Below are 18,174 nucleotides of genomic sequence, written 5' to 3'. Positions count from 1 at the left end.
AGAGGCCATTGTAGTACCTCTTTTACGACCCCTATGGCCTTCAATCTTGCATTATCTTCCTGAGCAACACACCCAGCAGAGGATGGCCCCTTCTCAGTCATCTCTGAATTTCCCATAGCACCATGGGCTGCCCAGGGCACTTATCTGCCAATAACCAAATAAACAATTCTGCAGACCCCTGAGCACTCATCCTCCACTCAGACCTCTACTAAGGACAATAAGAAATGTGTAAGATGACAATAACGTGGTTTCTGATCTCCAGGAGCTTACATACAGCTTGCTATAGAGATAAGGGTAATATTATATTAATGAATAAAGAGCATTAGAAGATAGGGAATGGGATTACTGAGGATATATACTCTGAGAGGTTGTATTTTTATAAAACTAATTTTGGATAGGTGAAAAGATGGGCATTCTAAGGACAGAGATTATCAGCACCACAGATACAGAAGCCAGAGCAAGTATGGTTTGTTCAAAAGATCATGAATAAACCTGTCATGATTAGGAAAGCAAGAGGCAAGGGAGGGAGAGGAGATCTAACATTCATCACGTCCCTACTGATACCAGAACATGGACTGAGCACCTTGTAGACATTATTCCAGTTAATCCATACAACAACCCTGCAAAGTAGATGTTATCACTGCCAATTTTATAAGCAAGAAGGCTGATGTTTGAAGGGATTAAGTAACTAGCCAAGGTTGCACAGGTTAGGTGGCAGAGCTGGGATTTGAAAAAGGCAGCCAGCTTCCATTGCACCATACCATCTCCTCTAGATCAAAATGTATAAATATCATGGGGTGAGTTCTTCAGTTAGGGAGACTTCTTGTATTCATGAATAAGTCAGGTTGCAAAGCAGGAAGCACAATGCATAACATCTGCAGGGCTCAATGCATGCTGGCTGACTCTGAATGCACATCTGTCTACCCACAGAGAGAAACAAGGCAGCTCCTCAACTAGATAAGTACTCTGCTGAGAAATAATGGAAAAGGGCAGCCCTAGAGCTGGACAATGTCTCCAGGCTAACAGAAAGCACCAAGAAGGGGTATAGACTCAAGAGTTTGGATTAATATCACTTTGCTCCAGTCTGCTTCAGCTACAAAAGAAGACAAGTAATCCAAAGGAACACAGCTCTGTTGTAACAAACTCTCATCCTCAGAGGTGATGGATATGACGGATAACAGAGGACACATACTTGGTCTCATTGGCACATCGAATCTTGCAGCCTTCCTTGGGAATCACCAAGCCCAGGTGCATTCGGAGCCTGCAGTTTGTGGGCCCTGTGTGCGGCCACACATGAGTCCCAGGGTGCATGATGGAATATTTGATCTGCATAGAAAACATGACACTCCATTCAGCCATTTATCAAAGTGTGGAGGAACTGCTAAGTTAAGGTGACAGTAAAAAATTACTGTCAGTTTGGATTAGCGCCTTTGTAAGATTTAATATTTATATTCAAGTCTTATTTCTTTGTGAAGGAACTAAAAATAAGCACTCACATTTTCCACAAAGCGATAAACACTGAACATTTTCCACCCTTAATTCTGACGTCAACTACATAAAATTATGTTTCAGTAAAAAGGGCACATAAAAAGAGGCATTCACTGGGCCAAAGGAAACAACCATTTCTTTGTAAAGGTCAACATGCCCTTATTCCTAACAATTAATTGTGTTCTCCCCAGCATGACACTCTTGGTACCTGTCCTCTTCTGCATCCTGTTGTCTCGGGGAACTTTTCTAGTAAGGTACAGGTTTTAGGAGCTCCTTTGCAGGCATTTTCATTTCTTCTTCCTAGAATAAATAACATAACTGTTGGAAACAAATCATAGTAAAGCTTAAACTTATCCCATTTAGATGAAGTGAGAGCTATATGTCATCTTCACTGCAGGAATGAGAAGATTGAGTAAACATGAGAAGATGAAGTAGGAATGCAAAAGGCTTATTAGAAAATAATAAAAATTAATCAATAAAGAAGACATGTCTTGCTCCAATAGGTAGTGACTGGCAGAGCAGGGAGCCAAATTCTCCACTCGGTGTTGGACTATTTGACTAAGAATGTCTAACGGACAAGTCGCAGGTTAAAGGCAGTTGACCTTGAGCAACACAGGGGTTAGGGGCTTCGATCCTCTATGCAGCCGAAAATCTGTGTATAACTTTTGACTCCCTAAAAACTTAACAACTAATAGCCTACTGTTGACTGGAAGCCTTACTCTATATCATAAATAGCTGATTAACATATTTTGTATGTTATATGTATTATATACTCTAGTCTTACAATAAAGTAAGCTGAAAAAAAGAAAATGGTATTAAGAAAATAATAAGGAAGAGAAAATACTTTTACAGTACTGTACTGTATTTTATCGATACCATAAGTTTACATCATCTGTTTACAAGATGAATTGAATGTCTGAAATGGCCTGTAACTACAGGTACAGACCTTAATCTATAGTACATATCAAGTAATTCAACTTTTTCTTGTAGGGTCATGACTTTTCTCTGCTTCTTGGCAGCATTTCCAGCATCACTAGCTGCTGTTTGTATAGGTCCCATGGTGTTATTCGAGGTTTGCAGCATTGCATTAAACACAAGGAAAAATACACAAGAACCATAAGAGACCACTTTTTACCATGATACGCAATTTACTGGAGATAGGAACTGCTCAGATGGAGACGACAGTATCACATGTTATTTTAAGCAGATACTCAAAACACTTGAGCTTGCTGAATAGCAACAGGAGGCAGCTATGGAATTGTTACAGTAGTATAATCTGTACTACAGTTAATTTAATGGAATTATGATTTAACACTGCATCTTTATGTTTGTTTACATTTCTCTTGACTGTGAATGGTGCTATGTATGGTCTCTAAGTGCTTCCATGCATATGTTGATAAATATTATTTCTTTATAATAGATTTGTGTGTGTATATATATAGTAAATGATAAAATAGATTAGTACCTATATATATTTCATGCATTCATGACACACCTAATTTTTCTTAATTTTTAAAAATATTTCCAGGCTACAAGGTTCATCTGCAAGTTTTTTTCAAATTGTCACAAATCTCAACAAATTTTCCAATATATTGACAAAAATTCGTACATAGTGGACCCATGCAGTTCAAACTCATGTTGTTCAAAGGCCAAATGTACTTATTTTTTCCCCTGTGACAGGCAAAATAACAGTCACCTCCCAAAAGATGTCCATACCCTCACCCCATAACCTGTGAATACGTTACCTTTCATGCAAGGGGGAATTAAGGCTGTAAGTGGCACTGAGATTTCTTATCAGCTCACCTTAAAATAAGATTATCTAAGATTACCTGGATGGGCCCAAGGTAATCACAGCATCCTTAAATGTGGGAGGAGGAGGCAGATGAGTAAGTGTCAGAGTGATACAGCATGAGAAAGACTTGACTGGCCACTGCTGGCTCTGAAGATGGAAGGGGGTCACAAGCCGGGGAATGTGGGCAGCCTCTAGAAGCGAGACTCCAGAGGGAATACAGCCTTGGTGACACTTGTATTTTAGCCCAGTGTGATCCATCATAGACTTCTGACCTCTAGAACTATAAGATAACAAATGTGTCTGTGTTTTAAGCTATTAAGCTTTGTGGTAATTTGTTACAGCAGCCACAGGAAACTAATACATCCCCTAAAGAAGGAAAATAGTTTATATTATATTTCTAACCTAGAAATTCATTTCTATATTAGTTCTATATTAGTTCCCAAAACACTATTTTTATTGGAATTTTAATGTCTTTTTCAATATCCAGATCATCCTATATATGATGATAAAGAATAGGATTTAAATGAAGAAGGGGTCTTTGAGAGAGGACATATTCTATGCATGACTGTCAAGAGCACAGATTCTGGGACATATCATTTAAGCATCCTGAACTATGCAAATTTCTTTACACTCTATAAAGCCCCTGCTTATTAGGGAAAATGTGCTCAGAATGTACACAGTATCATCTGCTCTCACAGGGGAGTAAAACAAAGGTATTTTTAAAAGTCAGAGACATTTTAATTCCCTGTTCAAGATTCCTACAAGAGACTGCTACATCTAAAGCTGAGTTTAATTTTATTTAATTAATGTTAATTGTGTCCTAAGATAATCATATACTGAGAATAAAATAAGAGTTACAAAAAATGCAACTAAAAGGTATTCGCCCCAATCAAATGGAGCTCAATGTTTTCGAAAACAACTTAGCTTTTTCTAAGTAACCTTTTTGGCTCTTAATTGAATAAAATGTTAATTGCTATTTTTAGTTATTAAGGGAGTTCCCCAAATGAACAATAAATGTCAGTTTGGGTGAATATTACATAAATCTATGAGTCATCATAAAGCATTTTTAAGCCTGGGCTTTCCAAGGCTTCTGGTGTGCAGGGTCTGGGGCTGCTTGGCAGGAGTTCCCAGTTCTGAGTTCTGTGCCATCCAGGCAGCAGTTAAGAGAAACTGGTGGCTTGAGGAGCAACCAGAGGTGGCCTGGAGTTCTCACAAGCACTGCATGTGCTGAGCATGTGCTACCTGGAGAATAGATGTGCCTCACCTGAATGACAGGTGATGAATGGGTAACCAAATGGGTTGTGTCCCTGAGATTTTCATGGGATTAGAGAACACCTCTAGTCCTTTAGACACATTTATCTTTCTGGTCTGTAAACACAGATTCTCTGTGCAGTAGACTCTGGGCGTTCATGCACTATCACTGGTGATTTTAACTATTCACACCTGATCGTGAGTGTCCAAGGAATGCGACAACAGTTCCTCGGTGCTCACCATAGGCCAGGTGATGATGAGACTGCCTCATTTGACGTCTACAACATGCCATAAGAGAGGCTCGATTGGTGTTGTATTTGATAGAAAGGCAATTGAGCCACAGAGGGGTCACAAAGTAAACAGCAGAGCAGGAATTTCATTTCAGCCAGACTGGACCCAGTGTTCATGCTCTTAACCAGACCAGAGACCACCTCTTCATTAATGTTAATACATCATGTGCTATTGTTAGGCCATAAAAATGTAATATTACTATCATATATTGGATAACTGTGCCAAGTCTTTCATCTAGTGCTCACTGATGCTAGTAACAACCCCATACTTGAGGCACTATTTGCCATTTTTCAGATGAGAGATTTGAAGCTCAGAGATTCAGGGGCATGCATACATCACACAGCTAACAAGTGGTGCATCCAGGACTCTAAGCTAGGATTGCTGGTTTCCAAAGCCTGTGCTTTAAAGCATAATTTCTCATTTTGTTGCGTTGTAAATTAGAAGGCAGCTGTGCAGGAGCAAACCAGTTAGCCTGAAGAGGAATGCCCAGCATCTGCAACTCACTGCGGCTTTGTTGTTGTTCAATTATTTCTCATCAACGTTAAAGTAACTCTCAAGAAGTAATAAACCTTGCTCTTTGGGAAAATAGCTCTAGAAAGAGATCTAACAGCCAATGTGAATCTGAAAGAGTCATTTAAACCTATCACTTCTTACACATGAATATACTTTGTGAGGGCTATTCATGGAGCTGGTATCCTGGGTTGTATCTTTTATAAATATCAAGGCTCTACTTCTGGGGCAACAACAGGTTCCACCTTGCATGACAACTCTGATCAGTTGCTAGCAGTCACCTAGAACACTGTTGAGAAGTACTTAGAGGTTCAGCCTCAGCTTATTCAGAAAGGTTGTTGGGGTCAGTTAGCACCTTTCCCATGGGCTCTGGAAGAAAAAATGACTGCACATGTGTGGCATATTTTAATCACTGTTGGTGGCACTTACTAAAATATGAGCAAAATAGATGTTCCATAATATTCACATAACAATTTATAAACATATTTTTGGGGAACAACATTATTATTTATATTTGCTGATTCCATTTTTTTCCCTTCAACTCTAAAAAGCCAGTCCTCATAAAGGAATATAGTTCAGTCCTAATGAAACTACTTGGAGACTGTTATCAGTTCACTAGGGCTGCCGCAAGCAAATACCACAGACTGAGTGGCTTAAACAACAGAAGTATATTTTCTCATAGTTCTGGAGGCTGAAAGTCCAAAATTAAGGTGTGGGCAGGCTTGGTTTCTCCTGAGGCCTCTCTTCTTGGCTCTTAGGTGCCCACCTTCTTGTTATGCCCTCATACGTCCTTTTCTCATCCCTAGTGATATGATTTGGCTGCATCCCCACCCAAATCCCAACTTGAATTATAGTCCCCATAATCCCCATGTGTCATGGGAGGGACCCGGTGGAGATAACTGAATCATGGCGGTGGTTTCCCCCATCCTGTTCTCATGATAGTGAGTTAGTTCTCATGAGAGCTGATGGTTTTATAAGGGGCTTCCGCCTTTGCTTGGTACTCATTCTCTCTCCTGCTGCCCTGTGAAGAGGTGCCTTCCACCATGATTGAAAGTTTCCTGAGACCTCCCCAGTCATGTGGAACTGTGTGTCAATTAAACCTGTTTTTCGTATAAATTACCTAGTGTATCTTCATAGCAGTGTGAGAACAGACTAACACATCTAGTGTCTCTTCCTCTTCTTATTAGGGCATCAGTTATATTGGGTCAGGGCCTCATCCTTATGACCTCATTTAATCTTAACTATCTCCTTAAAGGCCCTATCACCAAATACAGTCACATTGGGGGTTAGGGCTTCAACATATGAATTTTGGGGGAACACAGTTCAGTCCATAGTAGAGACATACCACAATTTTACTTCACAAAACTTCCAGCCTCAGCCTTAGGCATTCGACTACCCAGCAGCATGGTTTGCTAACTAGACAACAGCTAAGTCTTTACTGAGCCCGATATTCATCACCTTTTTCTCTGAATCTGAGCTCTCAATGTGGCTAAACAAACTGGTCTTTCACCTCCCTCCCTACCATGTCCACCCCTGTCCCTTCCACTCCAGGATTCTGCTTCTCTATTTCTGAACCACAGCACCTGAGATGGATGCCATCCTGCTTCTGCGTAAGCTACAATAGTACTTGCCATAAAACTTATATTTGCTTTCCTCTTTTTTTTTTTTTTTTTTGGACACAGTCTCATTCTGTTGCCCGGGCTGGAGTGCAGTGGCATGATCTCGGCTCACTGCAATCTCTGCTTCCTGGGTTCAAGCGATTCTCCTACCTCAGCCTCCCGAGTAGCTGGAATTACAGGAACGTGCCACCATACCCAGCTAATTTTTTGTCTTTTTGGTAGAGACGGAGTTTCAACGTGTGGGCCAAGTTGGGCTTCAACTCCTGACCTCAAATGATCTGCCTGCCTTGGCCTCCCAGGGTGCTGGGATTACAGGCATGAGCCACCACACCGAGCCCCAAACTTATTCTTTATACTATGAATTTGTTTCTAGAAAATAGTTACTGGATTCCCCCATTAGAACCATGGAATCACAAACCAAAGACCATAAAGAACTTTAAAAAATCTTCCTAAAAGGGAAACTGTGTGAATTTTATCCCTTTATGACAATAAAATAAAACTAGAAACTCAGTTTTAAAATTTGAAGCAGGCTGAGTACAGTGGCTTATATCTGTAATCTCAGCATTTTAGGAGGCCAAGGTAAGAGGGTCACTTGAAGCCAGGAATTCAAGACCAGCCTGGGCAATATAGTGAGACCCCATCTCTATAAAAACATTTAAAAATTAGCTGGGTATGTAGATGCACACATGTAGTCCTAGCTACTTGGGAGGAGAATTGCTTGAGCCCAGGAGTTGGAAGCTGTAGTGAGCTAGGATTGCACCATTGCATGCCAACCTAGGCAAGAGAGCAAGATCCTGTCAATCAATCAATCAATGTTGAAGCAACTACAACAGATTGGAAAACATATGTTCAATCACACACAGGCACATATACATATAGATCATTTAAAGTCAACATGGAAACCAGGGCAGAAATGCAGTCTTTTTTGAAAATAACACAGGTAAAAATACCATATATTACACTGTAGGGAATACATTCAAAGCTGTAACTATAGGTCAGTGCATAGCCTTAAATGCTTTTATTAATAAGAAAGAATGAAAATAAATTTACTAAGGAATTCCAATCAAAATATTTAAAAGAAAAATAAAACAAAACAAAAAAGAACAGGAGAAGGAAGAGAAAATATAAATTCACGAATTACAATTCTATCACATGTAAGAAAGAGAAAGAAAGAACATGTAAATTCCATTCAATGAGAATAAGAATTTAACAAAGATACTAAGAAAGTAAAATACATTCTAAGAAATAAAGTAGTTCATGGAAAATCAGGTATATTCCACCTATGTGAAAATTTAGAAGACAAAATATTACCTCCAACAAAATTATTGACTCTGTAAGTTATTTTCTTTCTTGCTTAATACTTTTTATGTCTTATAATATTTTGCATATTAATTTTATCAAATACTTTTTCTTTTGGCAGAAACTATGGTTTCTAGAAATTAGTGCTAGGATGTCCACTATTTTGAAGCATTGCTCTAGAAGGCCCGTAGGTTCTATGATGCATAAGGATGTTAATGGAATCAAAGTATCAGGTGAACACATAAGTGCCAATAGAATGGACTCATCTTAGTGACATGTCAGCGGCAAATTAGCATATTGCCCACATATGGATTGTACAGCTCCATTTAAAAAAATCTTGTTGGCAAAAAGTGGATAGTCACTTTTTTCATGGTTATCTCTCTATTGATGGAAGTATCCTTGAAAATATTACTAAAGTAGTTCCTCTTATTCTTACATAGAAACCACTCTGACTGTCCTTATTTGTTTTTTAGTGTAAATTAGATGCATATTATAATCTGAATTTGTTTTCTGTAGCTGAAGATATGCAGCACGTGCTGTTTAGTCTTCAAAATAAATTTACTTTTGTATAGTTATTGTTAACCCAGGCTAACTCCACTTTTCAAGGAGAAAATTGGAGAGTCTTAAAGATAAAATTTAATGCTCCTCATTTTAAAGATAGATAAATATATCAATTTATTGAAAACACACACACACACACACACACACACGCTGGAGCCCCATATGTGTGCCTGTACCTGGGTTAAGCTAAAAAAATATGAATTTCGATATGAACCATGGCCTATTCCTGAAGAGCTGAGACAGCAGTTATCATTGTCTTGTCACTCTGGTGTGTTACCATTTTTACCAGCTCTTGTGTTACCACTTTTACCATCATCCGTGTTGATATCATTTTGCCATGCAAAGTCACCTCCATTTTACAGGAGCAAATGATGCTCAGAGACATAACTTTCTAATACACTGATAACACCTGCTAGACTGTTCAGTTATGCCTACACAGTAGGGTTATAGTCAGTAACACATCATTCAACAGGAAAGACCAGAAAAATCAGAACACTATTTACAAATATGTATCCAAATACACATGTGGATATACACACACAGAAATATACCTTCACACATACAAATAAGGGCTCAGATGTAGTTTTCAAAAACAATGAACAGATTTCAAAAATCTAGGTTTTTTTTGGGCCCCTCGTTTAAGCCCAGGAATTCCAGTTCTGCGAAGCATCAACAGAAGACTCTTGTCAGTACCCACTTCCCATCAAGTTCGGGCTGCAGAGAACCACCTAGAAGTCAGAAGCTCACCTTGCTGCCACAGCGTGAACTGGCTCCAGTCCCCTTTTTCCCTCAGGTTTTCGTCCTCAGGCAGGAAGAGACCTTTGGCTTTATCCATCACTGCAAGGCCTTCATCTCGGATTAACTTCCAGTTTCTTTCTAAAGACTAGAGGGAAGATTCTGTCTTTACTAGACTGAAAATGGGCCTGGTGGAGCACCTCATAATGATTCTTGCTTTTTTGAGGTTTGTTTCAGAAAGGAATTAATGTTTTGCCTTATCCAGATTGCTTATATTTCATTTTCCTCTGGGACTTCTTGTCATAGGTCTAAAAAAACCGAATCTCATGATTTTTCCAAACCAAATGTTTTTGCAACATAACAATTTCAATAACTCCTAGAAACTCCAGAGAATAACCCTCTCCACAATTTAAGTTTTGCCTAAAGACTTTTTTTGAAACCACAACCTAAGAAGAGTGCTGATCTTTTTGATCAGATTACATCAGTACATGGTAATAAGTTCCATGTGACACTCCAGCCTCGAAACTGGAACACAAATTACAGACTTAATTTCACCTTTCAACAGAGTTCCTTACAAAGATGCCATTAAAGATGGTCAATATTAGTTCCACATTCAATGGTATCAGAAAAGTATCCACTGGAGGATTTGATATATAAAATTAACAGCAAACCAAAACAAATAAATGCACTAGTGTTTAGAATTCAGCCAAACAAAAATATTTCCTTGACTTCTCATTTATGAGGGAGCCTTAGCCCCTGCCAGAAAGGGAGCTTAGGACCAGTAGAGACTAGGAGTGACGGGGCAGGTGACGGTAGATCCTGTGGAAGATCCTCTGGGCAATCTGCACTATCACACTGGGTGTTGATTAGGAGTGGGAGGTGGGGGATGGTAGGATGAATAGGGGAGAAGGAAAAGGTGAGGATCTGAGCAGTAAACTAAGATGGATTTCCATCAGGAGACAAGCATAAAAACAGCTTTCCTACTTTAGGAAAGAGACAAAGCTGTACAGATACACCAGAATTTTGAAATGTTGATAATTTCAATCATTTCTATGTTCTATGAGAGGTGGATGAAATAGCTGAGTATATGGATTCATAGGCACGGAGGAACATGTTAGCTGATTTCAACAAGAACCAGGGGCAGATCTATTTTCAGTGACTCAAGAGCATGGGACTAGAACTAATAAGTTACAAACCAAAAAACAGATTTTGATGCAAAAATGCAAACAAGTAGCATACTCTGAAGATTGACGGAGTTTCTTTGTAAATCACGGTTCTCTATCTTTTGAATTAGTCAGGCAAAATGATCAATTATTGGTTAGAACAAAGCACAAGATAATGTGTAGAGTGTCTTTTTACCAAGCCCTGCTTTATAAACTCATGATTCCACATAAGAAGGCAATGTGGAATCAGGATGGCTGCAGAGCCAGAGGGCTGTGATACAGACAGAGATTTGTGTGGAAACATGGTGCCAGCCCCAGCCAAACAAGGGAATACTTTTTATATCATGTGAAAACATTAGTTATTAAAATATTCTAGGGCAAGAAAGAAATTTTGGTTGATTTTATAATTTTATGACATGTATGCATTAATTTGTGTTAATATTGTTAACGAAAGACCAATGAGATTTGTGGAGGCCAAAGGAGAACTTTATTTTTCAAAAGCACTCTGCAGATTGCGAAGATGCAGCTTTGGAAAGTGCACTCCCAGGAAGGGTAGGGGAGAGGGAGGTGTCAAAAGCCAAAACTGCAGGGCAGGGCAGGTGAGGCGTGTTGGGAGCAAGGAAGAATATTGGCTGGATGGCCTTTAAGCCCCAGATCACCAGTCTCTGGTGGTTAATTGGCTGGTTCTAGGTGGTTGGTTGGCTGGTTGGTGTAGGTGGTCTTGTTGGTGGTCAGATGGAGGAATTTCCAGTTGTAGTTGTTTCCAAAAACTGTTGACTTAGTTGCAGAAAAACAGCTTCTGCAAAACTGTCCAAGGACACAGAGAGCAGGAATGCTTCCTCACCCTGACATGGCCTCTTGGTTCTGTTTTTAACTTTTGAGCCAAAAGGAGTTCATCTTGTTTGCCAACTGGGGACATAGTTTGACCACATCTACACCTGCTACTACCATTGCCCAGCTTGGCGTGTCCTGGTCATTATCCATGTTTAGGGCTCTGTCCACCAACTAGGTTCCATATTACTCCATCCCAAATAGGCAGGTCTTGAAGAACAGGGCAAAGATCGCATTTCAATAAAGAGACATTCAAAAGCCCTTACTTTGTCAGGTCCACAGATTGAAAGCATACAACCATTTTGTAAAAAACCCCCAAGACCATGGAAAAGAAAAAAAATGCACCCTAGGATTTTGCTGTATGTTCACATCTTCCCAAATGCACCTCAATTGCCAACACTCACTCTGGATATTGTCACTTGTTCAAGTTGCTAGATAAATCTGTTAGATTCTTGTTAAATTGTCACACAGACAAGGGGAGAATTGCTTCTCTAACACATAAAATTACTTTTCAAATGAGGTTATTGGTGCCTTATAAGGACAACCTATTCTTTTATTCCCTTCTGGTATTTTAGAAGATTCTTTTATTTCTTTAGAAAGCTGATTGAGGGACATGGTTGGAAACAGCTGATCTTTTGTTACTAAAATAGGGCACAAAGCCCTAGGGAAAAATGTTAAAGTGATTGCATCACTCAATATAATTTAACATTTTTTACTTAAGAATAGACTATCTTTTATATATAAAACGTTGCCCTTCCTGCCCCTTCACCCCCAGTCTCCCCTGGGAAGTGTTGCCAAGGTACTTTTTGTGAATAGTATAATTTTTTCAAAAATGTTTTGGCTTTTCCTTGTTATATGTGGCGCACATGTGCTGGATGACAGACTCGGGCTCAAAAGGGGTAAACGGGTGCAGAAGGGTCTCTCTGAACACATGCCCTAATATGCCACCAGACATGCTCAGTCCTAACTAGTACTACTAACTCAGTACTATCTAGTCCATTTTTATTATAAAACAGTCACTTATTTTCTCTTTTGAGTTCAATACTTTCTTACAGAATTTTACATTGGAAAGGAATCATACTGTTAATCAAGCTGAAACTTCCTCAGTTGAGGGAAGATGAAATGATTCCTTGTGTGGTTAATGAGCCTAAATCCCACAGTCTGGTGGTCAGAACTGGTGCTGCCAAAACCCCTCTGTACTATCTCCTCCTCAATTATTAGAGAAGGTCACATTTAGGCATAGGGATTTCAGGCTGCAGCGGACTCAAGGGGCCCTGCTCCCCTCGAGCATAAGAGCAATTGCGAGGTACCCCAGCCTCCTGGTCTCAGAGATTTACTGGGTACCTGTGACTGTGGGTGCTGGTAGGGAGCACTTGCAAGGTGCTTAGAGAGCAACATGCTCCTCGGTGAGCGACATGCAGAGGGCAATGCCTCCAAGACACTTCAACATCTTTGATAAGTGAGGAAAACCAAGGGAACCAAAAGATCCCACCAGTTGAACTTGATGACATCCGCTTGAAGGTGTTTAGAAAGACATAACAGGGACTTTTACAGGCACTGGAGACAAATCTGGGATGGGATCTAAGAATGTTGTTTTTAAGCACAACCAAGGAATCACATAATATAATATTCACATGGTTAGAGAAAATTGAAGATCAAACCTAATTACACTCGGCGCGTGTGTATGTCTGTTCAGGACAAAAGCAAAATACCATAAACTGGGTAGCTTATAAATAATAGAAATTTATTTCCCACAGTTCTGGAGTGTAAGTCCAAACTCAAGATGCTGGCAGATTCAATTCTGGTGAGGGCCACTTTCTGGTTCATAGATGGTACCTTCTAGCTGCCTCCACAAATGGTAGATGGGACAACCAGACTCTCTGGGGACTCTTTGATAAGGGCACTCATCTCATTCATGAAGGCTTTGCCCTTAAGGCATAAGAGTCACCAAAAGCCCCACCTCTTAATACTGTCACCTTGGGGTTAAATTTCAATAGATGCATTTGGGGGAGACACAAACATTCAGACTATATCAGTGTATGTGTGTGTAGGAGAGAGGGGGAGGGAGAGAGAATATGAATTTTCTCTACAGTAATACCACCCAGTTGTCTTCAATGGCAAAGAATTCAGTTTTTAGGAAATTCCAACAGAAAACTTGAAACTTGAAAACCAATGGCTACATTTTTAAAGGCCTCTTCTGAAATATTACTCCCTTGACTCTAAACCCATCTATTTCAGAAAACTGAAAGAGAAACTAATCGCATTGGTATTTGAGTTGGTTGCCCAAAAGACAACAGCTTCTAATTCCCCATTTTTTCTTGTGGCAAAAGAGACTAGAAAGCAGAGGTTTGATTCTTTCTACGGTGGCACATGGCTTCACATAGCCATCTCAGCATGTGCCTCACAAGTTACACCTTAGCTATATTTTTCACTCTAGGCATCTATAAATGGACTTCCCTATTCTGACCTCATGAATCCCACATCATGCCCCAGCTATCCTGAATCCCAGACCTGCATCCAGTTAAGACCAGTTTCCTCCTCTCCCCAGACAGCCTGCTCATACCACCTGGATGCTGTACTTTTCTCTGTAACATCAAATTAAATTAAGTCCTATTTGTGAAATCTTCTCTTAAAATTGACTTCCTGCAGAAAGTCTTTCTCTTGAGAAGCGAACTAAAGCCTAACTTATTTTTATTTATTTTTCTTACTAATGTTTTTGTTCAATTAAAAAATACACATTTTTTAAAGTCAAATAGTATTACAGGTCTTATAATGAGAATTGCAGTCTCTTTCCCAATTCTTCCCCAATCCTCAGTCTAACTCCCAGCTAATTATTTAAAATATTTATTCTGCTATTAACCTGCTTATATCTAAATAGCATGTTATATTGCTATTCTTGATTTATTAATTTGAGGCATTATCACTCATCTATTATGGAAGGTTAACAATTAAACAATTTAATGTCTTCATTCTCTATCCTTGTAATACAGTTAATTTCACAAATCTTTCATATCAGTGCAAATTCACATTCAGGTTTTATAATATTATGACAATCAGGTATCACTCACACTTGACTAGAGTTATAATGATTACACTTCATGTCACATGCAGCATTTTTTTCCTGCCCCCTTTTCATTGGCTTTATTTTGTAATGCACTTCATACTATTTTTTCACTAACTCTGAAAGAGTGCTATCAAATCCCCTGATGCTTTTATTCTACCTTTTGCCAAAAACATTATAAATTGATTACTTTCTTGCTTTTTCTCTTTTTCTGAAGATAACCCTCCCACAGCCATTTGCCTTGCTCTGATCTGGATCAGCTGCTGTCTGAATTTGCTAGACAATCATGGCCATGGAACTCCCCTTGGCTTCTGCCTGGTACTGGGCTTCCTAATTACTGGATTCTAGTTGTTCCTGAGGAAGGACACACCACAGGTAAAATTGAATTCTGAAAGTGTCTCAAGCTCTTATACCTGATTGAAGGTTTGAGTATGTATGGTTAGGTATTTAGGTCGTAAATTTATTTAGTTAGTAAATAATGCTGTTTTATCCTTTTTTTTCTTGTTATCTAGTGTGATACTATTTTACTTTAAAAATATATAGTTGACAGAGATTGAATATATTCAAAGCAAATAAGGCAAAGGGCAAAGTATATCAATGAGTTGATATACATTGCGTAATATCAGATCAACACATTCAGCACCACCCATGCTGTACATTAGAGCCCCAGAACTTGTTCATCTTATAACTGAAAGTTTGTACTCTTTGACCAACATGTCCCCATTTCTCCCACTCCCCACTCCCCACCCCCAGGCAACCACTGCTCTACTCTCTGCTTCTATGAGTTTGACTTTTTTAGATGCCACATATAAGTGATATCATACAGTATTTGTCTTTCTATATCTGGTTTACTTCACTTAGCATAATGTCCTCCAGACTCATTCATGTTGTTGCACGTGGCAGGATATCCTTCTTTTTAAAGGCGGAGTGATATCCCATTGTGTTTATATACTACGGTTTTTCTTCATTCACCTGTTGATAGACATTTAGGTTGTTCCCATATCTTGGCTATAGTAAATAATGCTGTAATAAACACTGGGGTACAGATACCTTTTTGAGTTACTGATTTCATTTCCATTAGATATATAATTAGAAGTAGGACTGCTGAATTGTATAGTAATTCTATTTTTAATTTTTTGAGGAACCTCCACATGGTTTTCCATCATGGCCGCACCAATTTACATTTCCACCAACAGTGTACATGTGTTCCCTTTTCTCTGCATCCTCATCAACACTTGTTACCTCATTTTTTTCATAATAGCCATCCTAACAGGTATGAGGTGATATCTCATTGTCCTTTTGATTTGCATTTCTCTTATGAATAGTGATGTTGAGCACATTTTCATGTACCTGTTGGCCATTTGTAGGTCTTTGAAAAAATGTCTACTTAGGTCCTTTGCCAATTTTTAAATTGGGTTATTCAGTTTTTTGCTATTGAGTTGCATTAGTTCCTTACATATTTGGTTATTAACCCCTTATCAGATATATGGTTTGCAAATACTTTCTCCTGTTCCATAGATTGCTTTTCATTTTGTTGTTTCTTTTGTTGTGCAGAAGCCTTTTAGTTTGCTGTAGTCTCACTTGTTTATTTTTGCTTTTGTTGCCTGTGTTTTCCATGCCATATCCACAAAATTATTGCCAAGATGAATGTCTTTTTATAATTTTGAAAGGATTCGTCCATTACATGATAACTTTTAGTGTTGCTCTTGGGAAACCTGATGCCTTTTAGATTCTCCCCCTTCCTATCCTTCCTTCTCTAGCTTTATAAGAGTCAGGATAGTAAAGTGTTTAGGGTATAAAATTTGGAGCCAGACTGCATGTTTGGAGATCTGACTCTGCCACTTATTTGCTGTGTGATTTGGGGCAAATTACTTATCTCTGTGCCTTAGTTTATAAAGCTTTTCCCAAGAGTCCCTGAGAGAATTAAATGAGTGAAAAGTGCTTGCACTATATGTATAGTGCAAGCTATGATGATGATGAGGATTTAAGATCTTCTGTTTCTTTCCTGTTTCTTGAAATTTCATGGCAATATGCCTTAATGTAAAGGCAGGGTACTTAGAGGCACCCTTCAACCTGGAAACTCATATTTTTTCTATTCTGAACTATCTTCTAATAATATTATTCATTTCTTCTCTCTCTCTCTTTTTTTTTTTTTTTGCCTATTCTCCCTGGAACTCTTTTTATCTGAATGTTAGCTATGTTAAATTGAGCCTCGAATCATCCTATGTTTTCTATCTTCCATCTTTTCCTTTTTGTTTTTCCTTCTGGGAGATTTCCTTAACTTAGCTTCTAATACTGCTTTAAATTCTTATTTCTGCAAATCACACTTTTTAATTTCTGAGAGCCCTTTCTCAGTTGTTCCTTTTTATAGTATCCCATACTTGTTTTACAGATACACATCTTGTCTTATTGCTCTGAGTATATTAGAGGGATTATTTGTTTTCCTTTTGTTCCCTATATTTTCTCGATTTCCCCCAAGCTACATCATTCTTTTTGTTTTGTTCATCTTTAATGTTAAAAATCTCCTTAATGTTTGGTGATCCTTGGCTGTCAGTCCTACAAAATTGAGACAACAACTGGACATCTTGTGAAAGGGCAGGGCCTGTGTCTGACAGGCCTCCATGTTGGGTGCATTGTTAAGCCAGTTTGTTTTTTAATTGGGGACCCTAAAATGTCAGCGTAGATAAGTCTATTCTTTGAGGCCAGGCAGTTTCTTCAGTTGCTGTAGTACCAGTTGCCTTGAATTTCTTCTTTGGAAGCTTCTCTGTGATTACTATAGTTTCTGCTGTCTTGGATCCGCCAAATCATCTACTTCTGTTTTCCACTATCAAAATTACATGCTGACACTGTTCACCTGCTATTGTCTCCCTTTAAAAAATACCATTTGTACTATTTTATTCTTGTATTGTCATTTAAGTGAAGTTTCAGGTGGGGGGGGGCGCTATTAAATGCATGTGCTCAGTTTGTTTAATCTTTCTTGACTCTTTTATTTCATTTTATTTTATTTATGAGACGGATTTTCGCTCTTGTTGCCTAGGCTAGAGTGCAATGGCTCGATCTCGGCTCACCACAACCTCTGCCTCCTGGGTTCAAGCAATTCTCCTGCCTCAGCCTCCCGAGTAGCTGGGATTACAGGCACGCCCCACCATGCCCAGATAATTTTGTATTTTTAATAGATATAGCGTTTCTCCATGTTGATCAGGCTGGTCTTGAACTCCCAACCTCAGGTGATCCACCCGCCTTGGCCTCCCAAAGTGCTGGGATTACAGATTACAGGCATGAGCCACCGCACCCAGTCTACTCATATTTTCTATATATCTCTAATAGTTGACTGTTTTTTATTGTTTACCTCCTTTTCTCCTAGACTAGTCAAATCTTGTAATATGTAATCCAATCATTTAGTGATGCTTAGAAAGAAAATTCTATTGGCTGGCAAAACCCTTTACTAGTCTTTCAAATACATTTTTAAGAGATCATCAAACTCAAAGTAATGATATTCCACATGCTAGAGATAAGCAGTAGAAAGTAGAAAAAATATTATCAGTATACTTTACATTTTGAATCAAACTCTGC

The 18,174-nt window shown here is 38.8% G+C and overlaps 1 protein-coding gene across 2 annotated transcripts in view; it reads right to left on the bottom strand.

Annotated features, from left to right (window-relative positions):
- ASPH (aspartate beta-hydroxylase) overlaps positions 1 to 18,174 on the bottom strand; it is a 186,865-nt gene that overhangs the window by 15,184 nt on the left and 153,507 nt on the right. For both annotated transcript variants that reach the window (XM_011982164.1, XM_011982163.1), the window contains 3 exons: positions 9,559 to 9,694; positions 1,697 to 1,788; positions 1,193 to 1,326 (listed from right to left, as the gene is read on the bottom strand). In XM_011982164.1, coding sequence (XP_011837554.1) covers positions 1,193 to 1,326; positions 1,697 to 1,788; positions 9,559 to 9,694 — 362 coding nt within the window. The remainder of the gene's footprint in view (positions 1 to 1,192; positions 1,327 to 1,696; positions 1,789 to 9,558; positions 9,695 to 18,174) is intronic.

Source organism: Mandrillus leucophaeus, unplaced genomic scaffold, assembly GCF_000951045.1.
Source record: "Mandrillus leucophaeus isolate KB7577 unplaced genomic scaffold, Mleu.le_1.0 Scaffold236, whole genome shotgun sequence".
NCBI classification, from domain to species: Eukaryota; Metazoa; Chordata; class Mammalia; order Primates; family Cercopithecidae; genus Mandrillus; species Mandrillus leucophaeus.
This window is presented reverse-complemented; position numbering and strand designations above follow the sequence as displayed.